Raw genomic sequence first — 23604 nt, forward strand, 5'->3', positions numbered from 1 at the left:
ATATCCCAAAGTGAAGGTATATAAGAGACCAAGGAATGAGTGTCTCAGGACAAAGATGTTTGAAAAGCTCAGATACCTCACATTACTATCTGAACTTTTTAATTTGACATTCAGCATTACTAGAAACTTCTGCCCTTCTTGAAGTTACTAAGTTCTAATGATATTTTAGGCTTTCAATGCAGCACAACTGTCATAAATTATAACAATATTTGATATGCATTTAAACATTTCAAGGCAATTCATAAGATGCGGTCTACCAAAGATAATTATTATTAATTTTACAGATACAGAATAGTTTGTCCAGTTCAAAGTCCCACAGAAGATAGCAGAGTTCATTGTAAACCAAACAAACAACAGTGTGGGAGGAATGTGGCTTCCCAAATAACAAGCATTTATGAATTTTATTATATTTCTAAAGCCCTTCAAAAGAGGCTGGTATAGCTTTCCTCAATTTGCCAGTAGCAGCCATACAGGAGAGAAAGGCTCTATAAATACCTGATTTTAGACTGATAGAAAAAAAATTAGGATCCTATTAATCATATGAAAAAATTTAAAATTTTACTCACAAATTAAAATCATACATTTCTTCTGTTACAAACATTTCAGTTTTGATGCATATTTAACAAAATCAAAGTGATGTCAATATCTTACACCCAAGTTGCAGTCTGGAGGGCGGTCTTTCACCTCATTGCTGGGGAATTATCATGATCTGAAAGGGAGAGAGACACAGTTTTGCCACATAGCTAAGAGCACCATGGCAGGTTCTGGGATGTCCATTTAGAATATGGGAAAGGTAGATTCAAAATCTATTTCCCAAGAAAGTGTCCAGACATTGTGCTATGCAGGAATCTGAAGGAACTGTAGCAGGTTAGACAAGTAGGTTTTTTTATCAAGCCTCCCTCCTGTACCATGAATATAGCCTGTGGTCTCTAAAGCTAGTAACGTTCCAGAGATCATGAACTTAGGGAGTATGTGTGTGCCTAATGCCTGTTTAATGTTTAATCTGTATCATGAATAATTTCAAATAGGGTTTAGGGAAATAAATTGTTCGTACTGGACTGATTAAACAAGAACTGGTGTAAAAACCCTTTACCCATGCAAGTTATCTGGCTCTTCACTGAGTGATGAATGCACAAAACATGTCCATGTAGCCTTGCTTTGGGGCACAAGGAAAATGACATAGATCATTAAAACTGCATGGGCATGACGTGAGAATCACAAAGGTGGCTGTAGAATAAAAATGAGGAAGTAAAAGAATGGCAAAGGTGACTGTAGAATAAAAATGAGGAAGTACATGGCAATCATCACCTTGAGCTGAAGTATTCCATTTGGTGTGATTAGTCATGCAAAGTACATGATTAACTCCTAAAGCTCATACAAGGCACAATAAAAAGAAAAGCAGGAACCGAAAATTAGGAATACAGAAAAGAATACCCCAATCTGATGGGCCCACAGGAGCTCCTTCCCTAGCTCTCTGCCTTGCTTTAGATTTAGAATTCGGGGCATTATTCAGAACACCAGGATTTGCTTTGGGTTTTCTGGACAATCAATCCAACAGCTAGGATCCCAGGCATCAAAGCTGGGGGTGGGGGGGTGGGGGGTAGGGGTATGTCTTAAGTTGCCTTCCCTTCTCTCAGAAAGGTTCAATAAAAAGTACTCAGGATCAGATAAATGTGAATTTTAACAGTGATGTGCCATACAAATTATGAATATTCCAGATAACTATTCTAAGCAGTGCTAGGCAAAATAGGAAGAAGAAAGTGCTGCTCATCCTCTTTAGTTTGTGTCTCTATCCTGAAAAATGTTTGGAACCAAAACTATATGTGTGTTTCAACATGCTTTGGGATTTAAATCATTTTCATGAATACATCTATCCAGTTAAAAAAGAATTTTAGGAAGAAGGGGACTGACTGTCAGTGAAACTATTGCTGTGATAAACCTCAAACTGGGGAAGGGGCAGTTTTTCACCTTTTCCACCTGCTGTGGTAAAACTATAGTATGGTTTTGAAAAGCAGTTTTAGAACACTCAAGTGTTAAGAAACAGATGTTATAAGACTGTTATAACACAGAGCTAAGTGATTTTTTCCCCAAAAGAGAAAATCCATGTACAACAAGGAATGAAATTAAACTGCATAAGTGATCAGCACACATGCATTTCATCATTTTGCTTACATACACTAGCTCCGAGTCAGGAATACTCACTGAAACATGCTACTCTTGCAAGCACTACCTACTCTGCTCTGCTATTAAACACTCGTGATGCAAGCACTCCCACCCATTTCTGAGAACACTGTAGGCAGTCTGATAACTCACAGGCTTCAAGCTGCCCTTATAAAGTTGTTCCACTTTTGCATACTTCCTCATACTGCTAGTTTCTCTGTGAAGATGAAGCTGCTCATTTACTTAGTCTTGCTGAAGACAGCTCTCCTCGCTTTAACAAATGTCTTTGCAGTTGTTTTAGAAGATGGAGAGGATGCCAAAGAAGGAAAAGTTACTGAGACTTGTCCTGTAAAGCTCAAAACTAATCGGAAATGTGATGAAAGAGAGGATTGTCCATATCAGATAGATCTGCCTCCAATGACCATCCAGTTACCCAAAGAATTCACACTGCTTGAGAAGACTCTCAAAGAAGTACAGACCCTTAAAGAAGCAATAAACAAGCTGAAGAAATGCTGCCAAGATTGCAAGCTGCAGGCAGATGACAACCAAGAAAGAGATCGTAGTAATGAATTCCTGCTACCTAATGCAGAAACTCCAGCAGAAAGCAGCAAAATCCAAGATAACAGAGTAAAGGAACTGCAAAGCAAAGTTAATAGAATGGCAACCAGCTTAAAAAATGCCAAGAGCCAGATTCAGACGCTGCAGGGTCGTTTAGAGAAGATGAGCCTCATAAATATGAACAATGTAGAACATTATGTTGACAGCAAAGTTGCTAATTTGACGTTTGTTGTGAACAGCCTTGATAGCAAATGTTCTTCTAAGTGTCCAGCAATGCAACCAAGACCTGGTATGTAACCTGTTAATTCTTACTGCCTGTATAAGCTTTCTGTGCATTTTACAAATATTAGGTAAACAATTTTAAATATATTTTAACCAAACAGCTGTATTATTAATTTTACAAGTTAAGTGTTTGCTCTTTTAGTGTTTATTTATACTCCTGTAAAAGATTTCAGCTGCCACTAGAGGGTTACTGAGAGCTGCAGGTGTTCGGTTCCTCCTAGAATTGGACTTTATTATGGGATTTAAAACACGAATTTTCAAAGGACTTTTTTTTGCAATTCAATTAGTAAATGTGAAAAATTAACTTTATTTTACACTGTATTACCCTTCATCAAGGATATTAAACATCAGTGAACTACATATACTTTCTCCTTGGATGAGAAGGGGTAAATTTTCTCTAGGTGTGCATTAGAAAACTGCATGGGTTTTTTTCAAATGTGAAACTGCACCTATTCTGAAAAGGTCTGCAAGACATTATTAAACATCAAGTGAATCTAGTAAAATCTTTAGTTTTTAACAGATGGATAATAAATAAATTTTCTATCATCACAGCAGATATCTGAAAGGCTCAGCTAAAAAAGCTTATTAACAGTACTTCTCAAGTGGGTAACATAGGTACCATCATTTTAATACTAAACCCTTAGTATGAATGTAATATATAAGCAATATAAACCAGAAAACAGGTGCTATCACTTACAAACACTTTTTTCTTTTAGTTTTTAATTTTCCTAATTAAAATAAAGAAATAGAACTAATAATTTCTTTCTAATGTTGACTGTTATTAAGGGAAGATTCAGTGGGTTTTTTTAAAGTCATAAAGCTTTTATATCACATAGAAGAATCTTTGAAAACAAGAAATATTCACTAGATTGTCAGTATTCTACCACTTTGATATCATACATATAAAGATAGAGCTCTCTAGAGATAAAGCAGAGAAAGATTAGGCTGCATTACAGTTTTTAAGTCCCTGCTGCTTAGCATTCAAGTTTAAAATAAAACTGTTCTTGTCTGCCCATATTGAAAACTGAAGGATCTGCAGATGGTACAGTGTATGTACAACTGAAATTCTTGAAAGTGAGAAAAGAGCAAATGAATAATAATAAAAGTAATGCTTTTACTATATCAACAATCAGCTTAAATCAGATAAAAATCAGTATAAATCAATTAATTCAGATGTAAAACATTCACAAAAAGAATGACTGATATTTGGTACATTAATAATGGGCAATGAATCAAATTCAAGTACAGTACTTCATAACAGACTAAATTCATTTTAGATATTTCTCACACTTACTGAAATGTTGGGTACTGTTCATAGCATATGATCATGTAGATATTCCTTATATTTTACAGTAACTGATGCTAAAAGTGTTTGTAGCAGCAATATATACATTATGAAAACTAGCAAGGATAACAGCTACAACTTTTTCCTGTACAGGAGCTAATCCTGCATCCACTGAAAGTAATAGCAAAACTTTATTTAGATAGGAGTTGAATTGGTTTATAAAAGGATTTTATCTGAAATGAATATTCTGTCAATATCTGCTCTGAAGCTTAGTCCACGAAAGATCTTACACAAAGTTCAGTGAAATAAATGAGAATCTACTGTAGATTTGGCTTTTAAGCCTTTGATTCCTATACTTTGTGCTTTCATAGATGTCCAGTTTTCTGTACTGGCAAACAAGGAGTCCTGAGGCATTACCTGCTGCAGCCTGAGGACACTCCTCCCTTTCAAGAAGTAGTTTAATTGTTTAAATTTTCTAGCAAAAATATGCAATTCAAGCCTGCAAATCAACATGCCCATAAATTCAAATCTGCAATAGGAATGAACATTATGATTTTGACTCTTAACTTGGAAACTCTAAGAGCTCTCAGTATCACTTACTTAAGAACATGGAATTATAATACCATGCTGTTGAACACAATGTCATTACTGCATGACACTGTGGATCAAAAATAGATTTTCACTCTGCAGGAAAAATCTGGGGGTATTTTTCTTCTGGATAAAATACGGTACCTGTCAGTGTGAAAAAGCTGTGTTAATGGTAGCTGCTAAAACTTTTCCTTACTGTAAAGCCAGCAATGTCACATATACAGGAAAGCACTGTCACTTATCTAGCTTCATCTTTCTAGGAATCACAGTATTACTACAATAGATGAGACAATTTTATTACTTTTTTTCCTGTTTCCTAAAGTACAGTCAACATGAACACATGAAACATTCCTAATGATGTTATGTTCTGTATCAAATTATGTCAGTTGAACAATAGCCAGGTTAAAGTCATTCCCATATGGACAAATCTTTTCTTCTGACATACTGCCAGATGAAGATTTAAATTATAGACATAGTGTGATGGTATACATTTAAATACAAAGAGCAGCAAGTGTGTAACCACAAAGCATTAGAAATATGGACTGAAGAAATCAGGCTGAATTTACAGGAAGTAATGAAAGGATAAGGAGAAGAGTAGAGAAAAGGAGAAAAGGGAAAGCAGACAATCAAAATTGCCCCATATTAGGCAGTTTTGATACAAAAAGTCATTTAAATGGGATTTTTGGACAGCTATCTGATGCAGACATCCTAGGTGGCACCTATTATAGAGTAAACCTGACGGAAAAAAACTGTTTCTCCCTAGAACTGAAACTGCTGTAACACTATTTCCTATGTAGAAGTCTCCCCAATCCAAGTTCTGTATGCCACATCAGTCTGGGTAAAAATTTTGTTTATTTGTAAATTGAAATTATGTTTATTCTAACACTATCTGTTCTTCCACCAGTTATACAAATAATGCAGAGAGACTGTGCTGATCATTACTCAGCAGGCAGAAGGAGTAATGGAATCTACAGGATTAGCCCTGACCCCAGAAATGACAGCTTTGAAGTTTACTGTGACATGCAAACACATGGAGGCGGCTGGACACTGCTGCAACGGCGTCAAGATGGTAGCACTAACTTTAACAGAACCTGGAACGACTACAAAAATGGCTTTGGAAACCTCAGCAGGGAGTTTTGGCTGGGGAATGACAAAATTCACCTCCTGACAAAGAGCCAGGAAATGCAACTGAGAATTGAACTTGAAGATTTCAACGGTATCAGAGAGTACGCGAAATACGAACACTTCTATGTGGCCAACGAACATCTGAAATACCGTCTAAGTGTTCATGGCTATAGCGGCACAGCAGGAGATGCCCTTCACTACAGCAGGCATTACAACCACGATCAAAAGTTCTTTACAACTCCAGACAAGGACAATGATAGGTATCCTTCAGGAAACTGTGGAGCGTACTACAGCTCTGGCTGGTGGTTTGATGCATGCTTGTCTGCCAACCTCAATGGCAAGTACTACCACAAGAAATACAAAGGTGTTCGCAATGGCATTTTCTGGGGTACATGGCATGGTATTTCTGATGACATTCCCAGTGGATATAGGCAATCCTTTAAATCAGTAAAAATCATGATCAGACCCAAAAGTTTTGTGCAGTAATTCTACACCTTTCTCTTAACTAGTTTGCATTGGATTGCACTCAAAATCATACTCAGTATTATATTCAGAATTCAAGTATTCAGTTATGTTTGGCATAAAATAGTTCTAGACAAAACAGCATACTTCCACATAAATTTTTAGAGATGGTTTGACCCATATAACGTATTAAAAACAGCATGAATGTCTCTGAATAGTTATTGCTAAAACTTAGCACAGGTTAAGTCTTGGTATTGCTATGTAAATATTCTAAACATTGCTTTTGGTGCTTTTACTGGCTGTGATATACCAGATTTTATGATTTAAAACTTTTAAAAGGTCTTCCACAAATTGTGTCTGAATGGACACCTACTTTTTAACCTGAAAATAACTCAGAGGTATAACTGATAACATATAAATTTGTCAACACTTAGAATGAAAATTAGTCTCTTTGAAACAGCCTGACTTTTTGTAACATCTATCCATCACAACTTCAAAGGTATACCATGGCAATATCAATATAAATTAGGAAAAGTACTACAAATTATTATTTTTAAAGGACTAGGAAACAGAGGGCCACATGGTTTGGCCAAAGACCCAAAAAAAGCCTTGAAAAAACTTAGAAACTGAAGATGATTCCTCAAATCTTATCCCCTTTATCAAAGATTATTCAAAGAAGTGGGTGAAAGGATTGAATAAAAGCAAGTGGAAATAATGGAGAGAGCATGTAATGAAAGACAACATTTCTTGCTCATTTTGGTTCCTCCGTTCAAGCTCAAGGTCCTATTTGTCATTTGTGGGAGAAAGAAGCCATTATGTAGCTTATTGCACATTTATATAGGCAGGTAGACAGGTAGGAAGAAGACACATCAAGAAGAATCCATGTCTTTGCATTAATGCCTCTAAATACATACAAAAAGAGTTTCCAGTGCCATTTTGCTTTCTCCTGAATCTTTTAGGTAAGCCAAATGTTACAATATGACGCTTGTAGAGACTCAAGCTCTCATTTAAGTACTTCTCACTCTAGGTACCATTAGACCTTAAAATTATAAGAAAGATATGAAAAGATTGTGTTCTCCCCATTTTCTGAGTACCTCTTTTGTAGCCACAGAAACATGAACAACCCACTGGCAATTATAAATAGAAAAGAGAATATGTGAAAGACTTTTTTCTTTTAAAATATAACAAATGAAACAAATTTTCAAATAATTCAGGACGTGCAAATTAGAGATACTATTATTAAAGCTCATGTTGTAGATAACGAGCACAAATTTGACTATACTTATCTATCGCCTACCCTAGAAAGGACATGTCTCTATAATTACAGTGACTAACATTCTGAGCAGAGATGCAATTTATCTTAGCAAGAGGCTATTTTGCTATATTGCCTATGCCAATCTTGAGATGCAGGTACTATTCTAAGACTGTATTTCTTTACCAGTTAAAGTGTGGTCTTTGCTGGCATAGGCTTTTTGGTTAAAAGAGACATACCAAAGAAAAAGTATACACCTGACCTAATACTTTACAAATATGACCTTTACTGTTTTTTGAGAGGATAAGAACTATTATGGTTACAAGTTACGCAAATGACAGTGGCAATTGCTAAATTGTAAAATATTAATATATATATTTTAAGGAAGTAAATACTTTGAAGGATATTTCAGTGTGAAGTGTGATTTGGTTTATTATATTTCAATTTTAAAGAGTAATGGAAAATTTTAATTGCAAGATGTATAATCTTTGCTTGAGAACATGTTTTGAAGCTATAGAATATTTATTTTGGGATAAAAAAGAATTGTCTAAAAAAAAACCAACTTATGAAGTATTGGTTAGAAGAGCAAATATCTAATTGCATATGATTATATTTAAGCATTTTGCATGAAATGCACAGTTTGCTCCTATTCATTATCTGGTAACTAGCTAAGTAGGACTTACAGTATCTACAAGCTTCTACTTGAAAATGTCTTTTTCCTGCTAAGCTGTTAGAAGAGAAAATGTTCTTTTTTATCCTGTTCAAAGGAAACTTTGTAAAACACAGAAATTTTAATAGAATAAGCAAATGTGACTAATATGACCTAGAAAGCCTTGTCTGAAGTCTTTTTTAAAAAAAAAAAAAAGGCAAAAAAAAAAGAAAAAGGAAGTGTAATGTTGTTACACAAATCTGAATATTACCTGCCTGGAACTGTTGTAGCTGAATCTCCCATCAATGTGTACTAGTCTTACAAAGTGTAACTCCGTCTACTTGTTGCAAGTATCATTTTTGTTTTTCCTTGATGTAATAAAACTAAGTCATACTGTTAAAGCTGTACTACTGTCATAGATGTTTGTGGGAACTATCAAAAAAATTATCATAATTTTTTAAAATTAATTTTCTGTAAAAAATGAAGCAATAAGAAAACACAGATAACTTCAGATGACCAACAAAGACTACTATGTGACATGCCAGAAGAATAATTGCTAGTAATGATATCTTTTAAGAGATCCATTTTATGACACTTCAGATTATTATCTATGCTAGATAATACCAAAGACTGAAATCTCAGATGTCTTTTTGAAACTATTTTGGAAGAGAAAAAAGTAATTGCCCAATCAACAGCTTATACAACCTGTATCTTTAACATGAAAGAGGAGAAGCAAACTCATCTGGTTTTTGTATTACACACAACCTTTCAGATCATATGCAAGTTTCATCAAAGCATGTGAATAGAAATAACACCCCAAATTAAAGCATACAATTTTTTATACAAACAAAAGGGTCTCCACTTAAGGCTTAATAGTGCAAAACATGTCTTTCAATTTACAGAAAACTTCTATGTAACACTGATTATCATACGAAAACACTTGTGGTTTTGATCTTGCTAATATGTAAATTGTGAATTTTAGTGAAGAAGATTACTAACAGCAAGTTTGCTAGCAAAATTCCTATGGGTTGTTTCCAAAAAATAAAGTCGCAAACCCATCTGTTCAATGTGATCAGCCAAGCAGACTGTAATGTCTTGGCTTTATATGCATTGCTTAAACAAAAAAAAGCAGAAAAAAAAAAGAGAGAAGAAATTAAAGAAGGTCTGAAAGCAGTGATTTTTTTTTTTCCTTCCCCTTTTTATGCAAATATCTGTTTCCTTAATGATGTTTTTTGGGAAACACTGCAGTCAAACTCAGAGAGTGAGTTACGAAGAACAGGTAGTTTGACAATTTGGTGGAAGATAAACTTGCATTTATGTGATTATTTTCAAAGGAAATTAACATGGTTCTCAATCCATACCTAGGACACTGTGTTTGTAACTTAAGCCAAAATCAAACAAAAAAACCCCTGCCAAATTTACTTAGCTTCTATGACTTACATGTAATAGAAAAATCAAAACAGGAAGGATGTGACTTTATGTTTTCATAGAGAAAAAAGGTGACATAAAAACTAAATACTGGCCTACCAAGAAAGAGATTTTAAATATATTTTTATAAAAGTGTTCTGTGTTCTTTTTTTCAGGAGATAAGAGAAAAATAATATGGTATATATGGGCCTGAAGACATTGACATAAGTTTCAAAGAAAAATGGCTGATAAATACCATCCACAGGCACTGCTAAATGCAAACATTCCACTTACTAAACTGATCTCTTTCATTCACAGCTTTAATGAAACTTTATGGAGTTATAATACTTCTGCCAGAAGTGAATTTGGCCATCATCCTCAAGGGTAACCAGAAACAGAAAACAGTGTTTTAAGATGATATGTTAAATTCAACCCTTGCACAAGTCATGAGAACAGGATATGAATCAATATTATTTTTTAAGTCCTTGTTCATCAAATTTTTCTGATCTAAGTAAAAGAAGAATCCTTTTGGAAAATAATCAATAACTGGAAAAAATATCTCCAATTACCTAACTATGTTCATATAATCTAAACAAACTGTAAGTCTAATTAATATTACACTTCCCTGAAATAGTACACCAACATTTAGAATTACACAGTAGAAAATAAGTAAGTTTTACACACTTATTTTTAAGCAATTACATGGAGTCAATGATTTTTATGGAGAAGTAGGATCCACTTTGAGAAACAGTTGTTCTCATTTCTTTCTTCAGACAGAGTACAAAAGCCCCTCTGCTTACCTCTGCAGCCCAACCTCTAAACCCAAGGATAACAATTCTTTCTCATGCAAATCTTTAAGGCTGTGTTCATTAAGGAGTATTTGGACATAGGTTTTTTGAATAAGTAAACCTGAAATCACATTTTTAACATTTAAAATAACCTAATCCCTATCACAGATGATTCTCCACCACTGGACATTTTTATCGAATGTATGTTTGGTTAACATTGCTCTGGCTTCCTCACCACGCAGTTCTGCTTACATAATCATAAGCCAAGGACAGGTAGACTCACAATTTTAGTACAAGATCACCCTGTTTTGGATTATCAGATCTTGGATACACATTTTGGCTGAGAAAAGGGGAAGACGGAGACAGCTTTGGAACATAAGACAGCAATACACTTGTCTTTTTAAGTCTCACGAGTCTCAGAAATTGTTGAGAAAAGGCCAAAATGCAAGAAGATGCTGCAGTTAAAGGCTATTCCTTCTCCTAGTCTTGCAGCTTTAGGGAGCTGTGTTTCCTCTGTGTGGCATGAAATCTGCACTTGACCTTATAACAGCACAGAAGAAACAACACATCATACACGCTTTCAAACATACGTTTCAGAAATGAAAAGAAATACCACCTGCTTTGCGATAATATGAACACATGCAACAGCTTCCTTGCCTTGTTTCCTCACAATGTCACCTGCAAGCGGTAAAAAGAAACTCTCAATAGAAAAAGCATATTACACTGGCTCTGATCCCAATCCTGCTGTTTAAAGGCATCTGTAAATTCACCCCACTCCTCTACGGCTTTTTATAGGAGTTACCACCAACTGGAACAATCAACTTACCTATTGCAACAACTGATCAGTTTAACATTCACTACACAAACTATTGCTTGCTTGCTGAAAGCTGTTGCAAAAAACCCCCAAATATAGCTTACAGACACATTATCATCCCTAGCTGGCTCCCCAAACGACCATATCAACAAAGTTAAAAAAGGTTTATTTAATTAGCAGTCAGATTCCTATGGGTGGAGGTGGAGGCGGAGGCAACATCTGTCTTTGCTGTCTGTGCCAACACATTTATACAGCTTTTTTTTTGTGCCAGGAGCCTTTGAAGCATGTAATGTGGAGTGTGCCAGGATCAGCTTAAGTTTGAAAATGTTGCTTGCATTCAACAGCTGTGTTAAGATTTTTATGTCTTTGATAGAGCACATATATGTTTGGAGAGTACTGAAATAAATTATCCACTGCTATGGTTACCATGGAAAAATATACTGATGATCATACTTTATAAGAGTAGAAAGCACACTACAGTATGTGTAGGTGAACAGAAATTAAATTGGTGCTTGTATAAAAAAAATAAAAATTCTATCTTAGACTACCAAGCTAGTTTTTCTAGGAAATTTTTCATTTAAAGATGTATCGACTTTTTTTTTAAAAAAAAGGAAAGTTGTTTACACCTACCATTTAACCTAAGTTAGAAGAGACTTAAAAAACAGCTTGTTAGCAAAAGAAATTGGAAAAGTCTATATTTTCTAGAGTAGCATTGTTAGATGTCAAAATGCCATTGAAGAAATATATGAAATACTGATTCTTAGTATTTATATTTAAAAGCTGTAGCCAACCCTTATGTGACTTTCTCTTCTTTCTTGCAGCACAGATGAGAAAAAAGAGAAAAATGAAAAGTACTTTTCCCCCCTTAAACCACATTGAAACACTGAACATATGCATCATTCCATGACTTTAAAGCTCTTCCAGCTAGCAGATCCACATGAGTCAGCATCAGGCCACCAGAAGCGAAATTTGCTTGAGAAGTCACTGTCACTATACTGTTCGTTTTTTGGTAAACACGGAGATTTTGCCCTGTGATTCCAGTAGAACTAGGATTTTGGTTAACATCTTTATTAGCAGTTCAACCACTTTTGGCGGTCAGGGGTAATAAGTTCATTAACCTCAGAAAGGCTCCAAGTTTCAAAACAGTCATGAAAAATATTCATGAAAGGTTCTTTCTGCTTCCTGATGGATGGTAGCAATAGGATGCTTGGACACCAGCAAAAAGAAACATAGCACGATAGTGACAATTTCCATCAAAAAAAAGCAGTGCAAATGAAAGATTTGGTGCTGGTATCAGATAGGAGGCACAGTCCATTTTGTCTTTATAGGATACAGAGTGGAACAGTCTGCATTAGACCAATCAGAGAAACCTCCCAAAGGAGTTTATTCTGCTGCAGGTTTAGGTTTAGCACATAAATGGATGATGTTCATTAGCAGAAAGGGATTACTGTGGTACCTTCCAAACAAGGTACCCGCTCACTGAATCTGGGAAATAATAAAGCACTTTTCATTCACAAGTATGCTATTTTACAGAATTAACAGCTCCCTCATAGCATCCACTACAAAGACATGCAAGATAAATGTTGCAGAATCCTTTTTTTGGTATTGTTTTAAAAACAGGTGTATACATTTGAGTGAACTAAAAACTATCTTTCTAATCCAAGAACAAACAAACAAAAGGAAGAAAAAGTACAGCACAGAAAAGCTCAGAGACATCACTCTTGAGTAAAGCCTAACAAGAACTGCTAATATAATACTAACTGAAAAAGACCTCAAACTGGGAGAAGCTACCTTCCCACCATTTGATTTCTTTTTTTTTTTTTTTTCCCCAGAAAAAGAAGAGCTTATACCTGATTTATAAATAAACAGAATTAACTATACAGAATTAAAAGATACTAGGCTCCATGACTGATTTCTCCTCCTAACTGAAAGAACCTGAAGAATACTAGTTTTTGGATAGTCTCTTGAATCAAAAAGATGAACCAGTAGATTTTGTGAGCAATTCATCAACTTTATTAAATCTTCAAAATTTTGCAAAGATAAAGTGAATGGAAATCTGTTCCTGAAGTGTAGCTGTCAATGATTCACTATTAAATCAGAAAGATGTATAGAGTAGGTGTCTTTTTTATGTGTGACATTAATTGTGATTTGGGTAAAAAAACAAAAATTAAGCAACAGAAAAGGCTTTGAAGACTATAACAGATTACAAACTAAACATCAACAGCATCATTATGACAACTAATGTTTTATTTATTTATGCTCCCATTAAAATGGGAAAGCCTGGATCAGGTGGAGGAAAGGAAAGAACAACTTGAGTGTCCAGAGGGAAAAAATGCTACTATACAGTGTAGGGAAAGGCAAAAATTACTGGGACAAAAATTATGAGACTGGGCAGAAGGCAATTTGTTAATTGGTCTTTTTTATTTTCATTCTGCCTAATCTCGTAATTTTGAGCATTTAATCCAGTTTCATGTCATGGTCTGTTGCTTTTTCTATTCAAATGGCAATTTCTGTATGTCCTGTGCTGCTTTAGCAGTAATAGTAGTGTTGTAACGAGGTTGATACACGGATAAAGGGAGAGCTAAAATGTATTATATTACCATCTGTTGCAAAAAACCCCATAAATTTGCGTGCAAAGAATGAGTATAAATTCAGATCATTTTGCTGAAGCTAGTTACTAGTAAATATTCATTTTATGAAACTAATAGCTCTTGAAATATAGACAATGTACATGACATAAAATTCAATACATTTTTTGCTGCCTTTTAAGAGTCAAATTGTATTGGGTCTGGCTGAGCTGGAGTTATTTCTCCCCACAGCAGCCCTGTAGTGCTGTGCTCTGTATTGGTAGCTAGAAAGGTATTGATAACACACCAGTGTTTTGGCTGCTGCTGAGCAGCGCTGGCACAGCATCAAGGCTGTCTCTCCAACATTCCCCCCCACCCTGCCCAATGGCAGGCTAGGGCTGGGCAAGATCTTGGGAGGGGACATAGCCAGGACAGTTGACCCAAACTGACCAAATGGATAGTCCATAGCATATGACGTCAGCTCAGCTATAAAAGCTAAGTAAAGGAAGATGGAAGGGAGGGCATTCATTATTTTACGTTTGTCTTCTGGAGTAACCACTACGAGTGCTGAAGCCCTGCTTCCTGGGAAGTGGCCAGACATTGCCTGCCAATGGGAAGTAGAGAATAACATCATCTGTTTTCCTCTGCTTTCGCTTTATTAAATTGCCCTTATCTCGACCCACGAGCCTTTTGTTATATTTTCTCCCCTGTCCAGTTGAGGAGGGGGAGTGATAGAGAGGCTTTGGTGGGCACCTGGCACCCAGCCAGGGTCAAGCTACCACATCCATATACCTGGTCTATAATGCACTACATTCAAAACCAAAACAGCATAATTTATTGCATCTTAATGTAGCATTTAGCCAAGTAACATATTTATTTCATCACACAGGTAGTAGACTATGTAGTTTTCCATGAAAGTTATTAACATGACGCAGATTGATTTATTTCTAATGGCGTACGCTAGAAGAAAACAGGGTATGAGGAAAGATTCGCAAGTCAAGAAATTTAATTAGAAGTGTTAGAACAAAGGTCTTTATTTCAAGGACATAACAACAAAGGCTAAAGGAAGTGGAAAGTTCATTTTGTGAATGTATGACAGTCCTCTAACTGTCATAGTTATGACAGTTCCTCTAACAGCAGTGGAAGTACTGGGTTACACTGATGTCAACTTGGTAATAAACAAAAACACTTGGTGAAAAGAAGCAAGTCATGACAAACTCAGTGGCTTTTGTTCAAACCTCTGTCCAGTTTTTAATATTTTTACCTAGCCCACAAGGCTAAACAATGTTACTATGTGTTATTAAAAATGAAGGAAAGAGTGTGTGCGCCTTTGACTTCTTGCTATTTATATGTTTGGCTATCCGTTGTTTACATGAGAGAAACAAGACTGGCTTGACTGGAAGGTTTACTGCTAGGAGCGACATATCTGTTCTCAAATAAATCTTATAATATCAAAAGGTGTCCCTTCTGATAAGTATTTGCTGCTATGCAGGCATAAATGACTAGCCAGTAAACCAGAGATAATACAATACAATTCTGCTTCTGTGGAAAAATTCTGAAGCTATTCCAAGAACCTGAAGCCAGTGTCAATGCAACAACCTCTATGGTGACCAAAGTCACATATTTATCTCTGAATTATGCATAAAGTTCAAGAAAGGAAAACAAACACGTCAGTGGAAGAGAAGAAATGTGAATAAGTGATGAAAAGCCGAAGTGACCCATAAAGCACAAGCACAAACTGTTAAAAATTATGGTAAGAATAAATGAGTCATAGTTCCTTTTAAAAATTGACAAAATGACCGAGAGACCTCATTTATGAAATCCTATGCAAATTGCTTACTTTGGTTTTCCGCTGCACATTTTTTTCCTGAGTTGGGAACAACTTCTAATACTAAGGTTACCCTCTATTTCCCATTAATGGTTTACAATGTTATCAGAGTTAAACAAGCTGGCCTTAAATTTGACACACAGAATAACCTCTTTGGAAAGATTTTTTGGAGGGGAAAAAACAAAATCAGTCAAATAATCTGACAATTTTCTAGAATAAGACTAGAAAAATAAGTTTTCACCATGATTACAAATAAGGAAAACAAAGCAGAAATGTAGAATATATTTTAGAATGTTATACCATTTAGATTTATTTTATTTGGGGAAGGGTGGGGGGTAGAGGATATCTTGTACTTGTTGACATATCAAAAATTCTACCACAACTGAAAATGTATAGAAAAAGTACAGGAGTAGCTGGAAAATAAAGTTCTTCCCAAAGCACAGTTTCCACACTTTTAGTAGACAGGAGGATTTCTGTAAGGTGAGACCTCAACTCTCTTTCAGAGTTGAGCTGTCCTGCACTTTTCCAGCTGCCTTGGACTGAGAAGAAAGGGGTTTTGTGCTACAACAATACTGGAAGCTGTGGGCTCACCATATACTGGCACGGGACTGAAAGAAAATCTCTCTCCCTCCTGTGTATTTCACTTGAATGCACAAGAGATTAGAGAGAGACTGACTTTGCAGCTTCATGCTATATTCAGTATGATCTAATAGCGGGATAGGAAAGGCATAGACTTATTTTCGTCTTCACTACAAATTCTCACCCTTTCCTTTCTACTGACCTTAGGTCCAAGGCAGAGCGAGAGAGCTGGGCTATCAAACTGATCTGGCAGATCCAAGCTGGAAAGAGCCCAGGGTAAAGCAACTTAAAGCAAGAACTTTAAGAAAAATGTGATGTATGAACAAAGCCTGCCTAGGATATGAGACACATATATTTTTATTAATAAGAGGGCAGAAATTGCTCTCCTTTGTCACTGTGGGAAAGGCAGGAAGAAAGCTGTATTATTCACTCCAAATGAAATTTAAACTGGGATTTAGGAAAAACTTCTGTTTTAAAAACTCTAGCAATGATGAAATGCTGGAAGAGGATGCCCAAAGAGCTATCTCCATCAGTTAAACTTTTAAAGAACAAATTAGACAAATATCTGCAGTGAATCTACTTCAGTGTAAATTTTGGATTAGATGATCTCTTAATGTCTCTTCTGGCATTACATTTTTAAGGATTCCATTTGATATGTATTTGATATCTTAAATTCTAAAATATTTCTAGTATTCTAAAAGTTTCCTTAACACAGAAAAGTCTGCAAAAGAAACTGAGTTCCAAAAGGTTTCTTCCATCATCATCAGTTATTAGTGCCTCTGGAGCCACTTACCTTGGATTTTTCCTGCAGCTATTGAGTCTTTCTAAAAATCATGATGCAATTACCTATATAGCTAGAATACTTCAAAAACAAGACCTCTCTATTCTCATTCCCCTTAAGGCCATGATCACTGAAAAAAATAACATGGTTATCTATTAAGCTGTCGTGGTTTAACCATCCCCAGCAACAATATGCCCCATGTATGCTTCTGCTTCACAAAATGTTCTTACCACTTAGAAAAAAAATCAGAGAAGAAATAGCTACAGATAGCTGTGGTAACAACCTTCAATTACGAACAACAAAATATACACATTTCAGATTAATTGATTTGGACACAGTATGCACTGTTATAGATAGAGAAAGCTGGGGTACATGGTACCTCATCTAAACACTGAAATGCAGGACTTGCTGTTACATCAGTGGATCCCTCATCTCGGCTATAAACTGTTGGAGCTAGAGCACAGACAGGCTGCTCCTTCTTGATTTCCAATTCTGTGTCACTGGAACTGGAACTTTCTTCACCAGCCTGACTCATTGTTTGAAGTCCTAGGAAGTAACAAAAACCCAAAAATACAGTTAATTAGATCCAGGGATATTTATGACTGTGCAAGATAAATGTGTAGTGTAAAGCATACAACATCGACATGCGAGACCTACGTTCAAACAACAAAAGTCACAACGTGAGCAAACCAGGCGTGTCTACAGTTATAACTTCATGAAAGACTTGTAAAAGGCTGCACTATCACTCTATCGTTGTCTGAGTATCTTTAAAATCCTCTAATAGTTGGCTGTATTACTTTCACATAAATGTTAGACAACATGCAAAACAATATTTCTTAAAGAACAGGCACTGAATAATAGGTTTTGGCTGGAAAAGGCCTCTGGGGTCATCTAGTCCAATCTCCTGCTCAAAGCAGGGCTAACTTCAAAACTAAATTAACTTGCTTAGGGCTTTGAGCAGCTGAGTTTTGGAAATCTGTTAAACTGGGGAGTCCAGCCATTGCCTTCAGGCAGGTCCTTATAAAGGAAATCCCCAAGTGGATGGGACTTCTATAGGTATAACTGCTATAAACTTTTCTCTGTCATTTCCATAAGATTAATCCAAGAATGTTTTTCCCCTTCTCTCCATCCAATGTAAGCCCATCCTTCACAGTGTCTGTTGACCTTGCAAAAGGAACCCCTTCACAGAACACAGAGATCTTGAGTACAAGAACTGGTCTAACTTGTGTGATTAATATCATTATTCATGTTTTTAAGTCATTGCATAGCCATACTTAAAAAAACCCAAACCCAAACCCAACAAATAAACCCCGAAACCATACAAAAAGAGAAAACATGATATAAAATCTGAGAACAGGAGGTACAAAAATACTGGAAAAAATAATTATTCTGAAATCTCCTCATGTCAGAGCTCCTATGTAGTACTAACATTTCAGTTATGTACCAGGTTACAGGTTTAGTATCTGTGACCTCTGAAATAACCTTGAAAAATATCCAAGTCAGCTAATTCAAGAGTAATAATAAAACTCACAGGATTCAAGCTTTATTTTGATCCCTAGTACAGTGTGGGAATCCCTTTTTTCTTCCCCAAAAGAAGGAGCTTTGCAAGAGGCTAAAATCCAAATTTTATAATCATAGCTTGGTATAAGCTTTATCCTGAAGATTTCAAATTAGGTAACACAGTTTTTTAATAAATACACAGAAAGAGAAATAAAAGAAAGTTGGAACAAGTAGGGTTGTTGGAAAAGATAACTTTCCTACAATTATATTTGAGAAAATCCCACTTTTATAGCTCTCATTTAGGAATAGAAATCTCTTAAGATTCTTGCATTAGGAACAGCTAGATCAAGGATATTTATTAATTACTTCTGAACAAGATGAGACCTAATGTCATCAAGTTACTATAACTTCATGTAACTTCACTTTGTGTTTACTATCTCAGTCCAGCACTTGAGAATTATGTTCCCAGGCATCAATCATCAGAACTGTCTGAAGTGTGTGAAAATGCCGAGATGAAGAGGGAAATGGGAGGTGGAATACAAGGGGATACAATGCTCCTGGTACCCTGATAAGACAGCAATGTCTATCAGGTTGGTACTTGTCATTATATCAAATGCCAGTTAATAGCTGCCAAAAACGTCTTCTGGCATAACACCACATTAAGAGCTTTGTATATTCAAAGAGTTTTAAAATACCTTTTGCAAGAAGGCAGCATAAAACAAGAAACAAACATTTCAGGAGAAATATGTAAAGACAGCTGCGATGATTAAAGAGAGGCAATAAGCATCTTACAGAAGGAAGAGAGGGGTCAGAAGGACTTCCAAGGCACACAGAAATCTTGCCATGACATAGGGAGTCAGGGGAGCCATAGAGTATTTGCAGAGCAAAGCACAGTGGAAAGAGGAGACACAGCGCACATGGAGGAATTCAAGAATTCCTTCACAAGTTCTCTGAAGTTGGCTTTAGATTAAATGAATAGACAAATCAGTATCACAGTATTTTAGTTCAAAATTTTGGGAGAAAGATTGCCAACTTCTGCAGGTGTTCACCTGATAGCAGCAGGTCTTTCTAGATTAATTATTATGCAGAATAACTACTCTGCAGAGAACATCGTATTCTGCTGTTGGACAAAATCATTACAAAACACATATCAGCTGCCAAAGATGCAGAACCCACCTCAAATTAGTCAGTCTTGACATCATTCAGCCTTTCTCTGCTGAAAGAGAGCTTTTTATTATAAATCAAGGACAATCAAAATTACAACTGTAATAAAATCAAGAAAAAATTTCAATAGTATATACCAGATATCTCCAATGAAACAACCAGAGCAATTTTGCATTCCAAAGCCAGAAAGCTGACAGTTAAGAAAAATTTAATTTCTTTTTATAATTGTGGTAGGAAGATGTATATAAAAATGTTGCATTGTGTGTATCTACCGGTTGAAAAGTCACTTGTCTATAAAGGTAGTGAAATTTAAACTGGCGAGTTTATGACTTTCTTCAGTGCTGTTTGGAATTCCTTCAGGAACATTTTGACTTTTAGAGAGATTTCAGCGGCTGTATTTGCTTATGGAAAAAAAAGCAATTTCATGATCCCTCCTGGAGGAGTCAAAACATTGTGAAACCACTGTAAACATCATAGATGCCAAGAAATAAACTCTGAAATACTGTACATAAACATGTATACACATTTATAAATAGAGAGCAATTTTTCATCTATAAAGAACTGCTGAATATTTTAGCATATGCATTTCATGTTTATGGCTGCTGCTGCTGCTTTATTTGTTCCTCTAAACATGCTGGAAGAATTTAGACAGAGGGAAAAGCACAGTGTCAGAAATTCTAAGCAGAACAATGCCAAAACCCGAGACCTTCATGGGTGGAGGCATTTTTGTCGATACTTATATGTGAAACATAGAGTTGACACCAGTCAAAAAATACACTTCCTCACAGTACGGTAGTACAGAAGAGTCCTCACCAAGACTCCAATTTGATGGGCAGGGAGAGAACAAAAACAATCTTCTGAATCTGAAAAGTTTGTAATATTATGTTAAGACACAACTATAGACAGCTGAGACAGAGGAAAACAATTAGCCCTAGCTAGTGTGATAAGCGCTAGTGTCCACTCCTTTTTAAGAGGGAAGGGGACAGGCTGTAACAAAAGATATGTACGTTTATGGGACATCAAAATAAGTTTAGCATTCTTCAATTACCTACTACATAATTAAATTTAAAATTCATCTTATACAAAATTGGATATATAAAGTTCAAAAAGTGGAAAATTTGTATTTTTGCTGTATCTGATAAATAAACAGTCTAATTCAGATAGAAATGAAAGTTGGCATGATTTCTAAATTTACAGAATAGTTCAACAAATATGGATGTTTTCAAACTGTAGAACTGCAAGTAATATCACAGCCTTAATCCAACACACAGAATTGCAGAGAAAGGGAATTACAAGTCTGTTTTGCAACCTGGGTCAAATCAGGCTGAGAACTGTCTTGTGAAACAGCTTCACGACAGCAATAATAATAAAAGTCGGAACTCAGATTCCCAAGACTAATGCCAGCACCTTTACTTCAGTATCTCTTTAGCAAACAGCAATGTTCATATACAAGTCAGTGCAGAATCCAGAGAGGTGATACTTAGCTGCACTGACTCTTTCCAGAGTGACAGATGCAAAAAGTAGTAACATTTCATTCTGAACATGACGAGATGCAGCTCCATGTATGAAGATGCATCAACTAGACTAATTAAGAAGACACAAAATTTATAAAAATCTCTGTTGAGGAAACTACACTTCAACGGATCGACTTCATTAACATATACCAATGAGCCCCTTTAAACTTTATCTTAATCCCTTGCATTTATAAAATTAGAATCATAGAATCATTTAGGTTGGAAAAGACCTTTAAGATCATCAGGCCCAACCATTAACCTAACACTACCAGGTCTACCACTAAACCATGTCCCTAAGCACCACATCTACACGTCCTTTAAATATCTCCAGGGATGGTGACTCAACCACTTCCCTGGGCAGCCTGCTCCAATGCCTGACAACCCTTTCAGTAAAGAAATTTTTCCTAATATCCAATCTAAACCTCTCCTGGCACAACTTGATGCCATTTCCTCTTGTACTGTCGCTTGTTACTTGGGAGAAGAGACAAACACCCACCTCGCTACAGCCTCCTTTCAGGCAGTTGTAGAGAGCAATAAGGCCTCCCCTGAGCCTTCTTTTCTGCAGGCTAAACAAACCCAGTTATCTCAACTGCTCCTCATAGGACTTGTGCTCCAGACCCTTCACCAGCTTCATTGCCCTTCTCCGGACATGCTCCAGCACCTCCATGTCTTTCTTGTAGCGAGGGGCCCAAAACTGAACACAGTATTCGAGGTGCAGCCTCACCAGTGCTGAGTACAAAGGGACGATCCCTTCCCTAGTCCTGCTGGCCACACTATTTCTGATACAGGCCAGGATGCTGTTGGCCTTCTTGGCCACCTGCACACACTGCTGGCTCATATTCAGCCGGCTGTCAACCAGCACCCCCAGCTCCTTTTCTGCCAGGCAGCTTTCCAGCCACTCTTCCCCAAGCCTGTAGCGCTGCATGGGGTTGCTGTGACCCAAGTGCAGGACCCAGCACTCGGCCTTGTTGAACCTCGTACAGTTGCCCTTGGCCCACCTACCCAGCCTGTCCAGATCCCTCTGTAGAGCCTCCCTACCCTCGAGCAGATCAACACTCCCATCCAGCTTGGTGTTGTCTGCAAACTTACAGAGGGTGCATTCGATTCCCTCGTCTGGATCATTGACAAAGACAGTAAACAGAACTGGCAGCAACACTGAGCCAATAATTAGAAAAAGATTCAGGTTCAGAAAAGCATCAGTAAGATTTTGATACCAGTCACACAGTCTTACCCTTCAAGCCCATGCTTTTTGAATTTCAAGCACAAAGGGGAAAAAAAAGTATTAAGCACATTATTTTTCTCTGCCATTGTTACAGAATTAAAGGTATGAATTCATGATTAGAATAATATTAAACTATTTACACTGTTATTGCTGGAGGCAAAAACTATTATATGTTGAAGAGTATGTGTTAAAATAATATCTTTTCAATTACAACTTTTGTATGAATGTACATTCAAAATAATTTATAATTTCAGTCTGATAACATCAGGCCAGACTGGGAAGTCTGTGGAGTCAATTAAAACAATGAGCAGTTATTTGTGTAAGTAGTCTAACTCCAGTGGAAATATTTATGGAAGTAGCTAATTACTAGTATCACATGCAGGTTCGCAACTGGACTTATAGATGGTACATTATACATTGACATGTATGCTACTTTCCTTCCTGATGGAAATTATCAGTTTCTTAATATATTCCCTCCCTCATTCTTTGCTGCCACACAAATCTGATCTGTTTCAGTTAAAGCTGGGTTAGTTACATTGGTGTAGACTGACAGGTAAATGCTCCAACTCACAAGACATTTTTTTTGTTTAACACAAGTCTAAGGTTTAGCCAGGTTTAAACAAATGGGTGTAAATTCACGTTAAGCTGAGCTGAGGCCATAGACATAGATCTCCTTCCACAGCCAGCTGCATCCACGGATGTTACGTATTATTTCCTTCTCTTGCAGGAGGAGATACCTTCCTCATCAACACTGATCTGCAAGAGGAACAGCTTTATGACTACTTTCTCAGGCAAAATCAGCTAAGGCAGTCTGAAAAATTTCAACCAATGTTATGAGCTCAATTGGCTAATTTTTCTGGACGTTGCTACGGAGCACCTTCCCATCTGCCTGCAGGCAGTGAGGATGGCAGGAGACGGGCAGTACCCAGAGCAGGGAGGCAATGAACAGAACCTTAGATGAACAGTGAGGCATAGAATCATAGAATCATTTAGGTTAGAAAAGACCCTTAAGATCATCAAGTCCAACCATAAACCTAACACTGCCAAGTCCACCATTAAGCCATGTCCCTAAGTGCCAC

At 36.4% G+C, this 23604-nt stretch overlaps 2 protein-coding genes across 4 annotated transcripts in view; one reads left to right on the plus strand and one right to left on the minus strand.

Annotated features, from left to right (window-relative positions):
- The window catches only part of CCDC146 (coiled-coil domain containing 146), an 81253-nt gene that overhangs the window by 52832 nt on the left and 4817 nt on the right, over positions 1 to 23604 (minus strand). Inside the window, exon 2 of one of the 3 annotated variants that reach the window (XM_069801749.1) lies at positions 17505 to 17671. The exons of 1 other annotated variant lie outside the window; for it this stretch is intronic. In XM_069801749.1, the coding sequence (XP_069657850.1) occupies positions 17505 to 17660 (156 nt within the window). In that variant the 5' untranslated portion in view covers positions 17661 to 17671. Of the gene's footprint in view, positions 1 to 17504; positions 17672 to 23604 lie in introns of those variants that run through there. One more of the 3 variants, XM_069801751.1, reaches the window with a different exon arrangement.
- Positions 2245 to 8762, plus strand: FGL2 (fibrinogen like 2). Its single transcript, XM_009925139.2, has 2 exons — positions 2245 to 3007; positions 5778 to 8762. Exons 1-2 carry the CDS (start codon positions 2260 to 2262, stop codon positions 6482 to 6484), a joined length of 1455 nt encoding a protein of 484 aa, XP_009923441.2. The 5' UTR covers positions 2245 to 2259; the 3' UTR covers positions 6485 to 8762.

This window comes from Haliaeetus albicilla, chromosome 14 (assembly GCF_947461875.1).
Source record: "Haliaeetus albicilla chromosome 14, bHalAlb1.1, whole genome shotgun sequence".
Lineage (NCBI taxonomy): Eukaryota > Metazoa > Chordata > Aves > Accipitriformes > Accipitridae > Haliaeetus > Haliaeetus albicilla.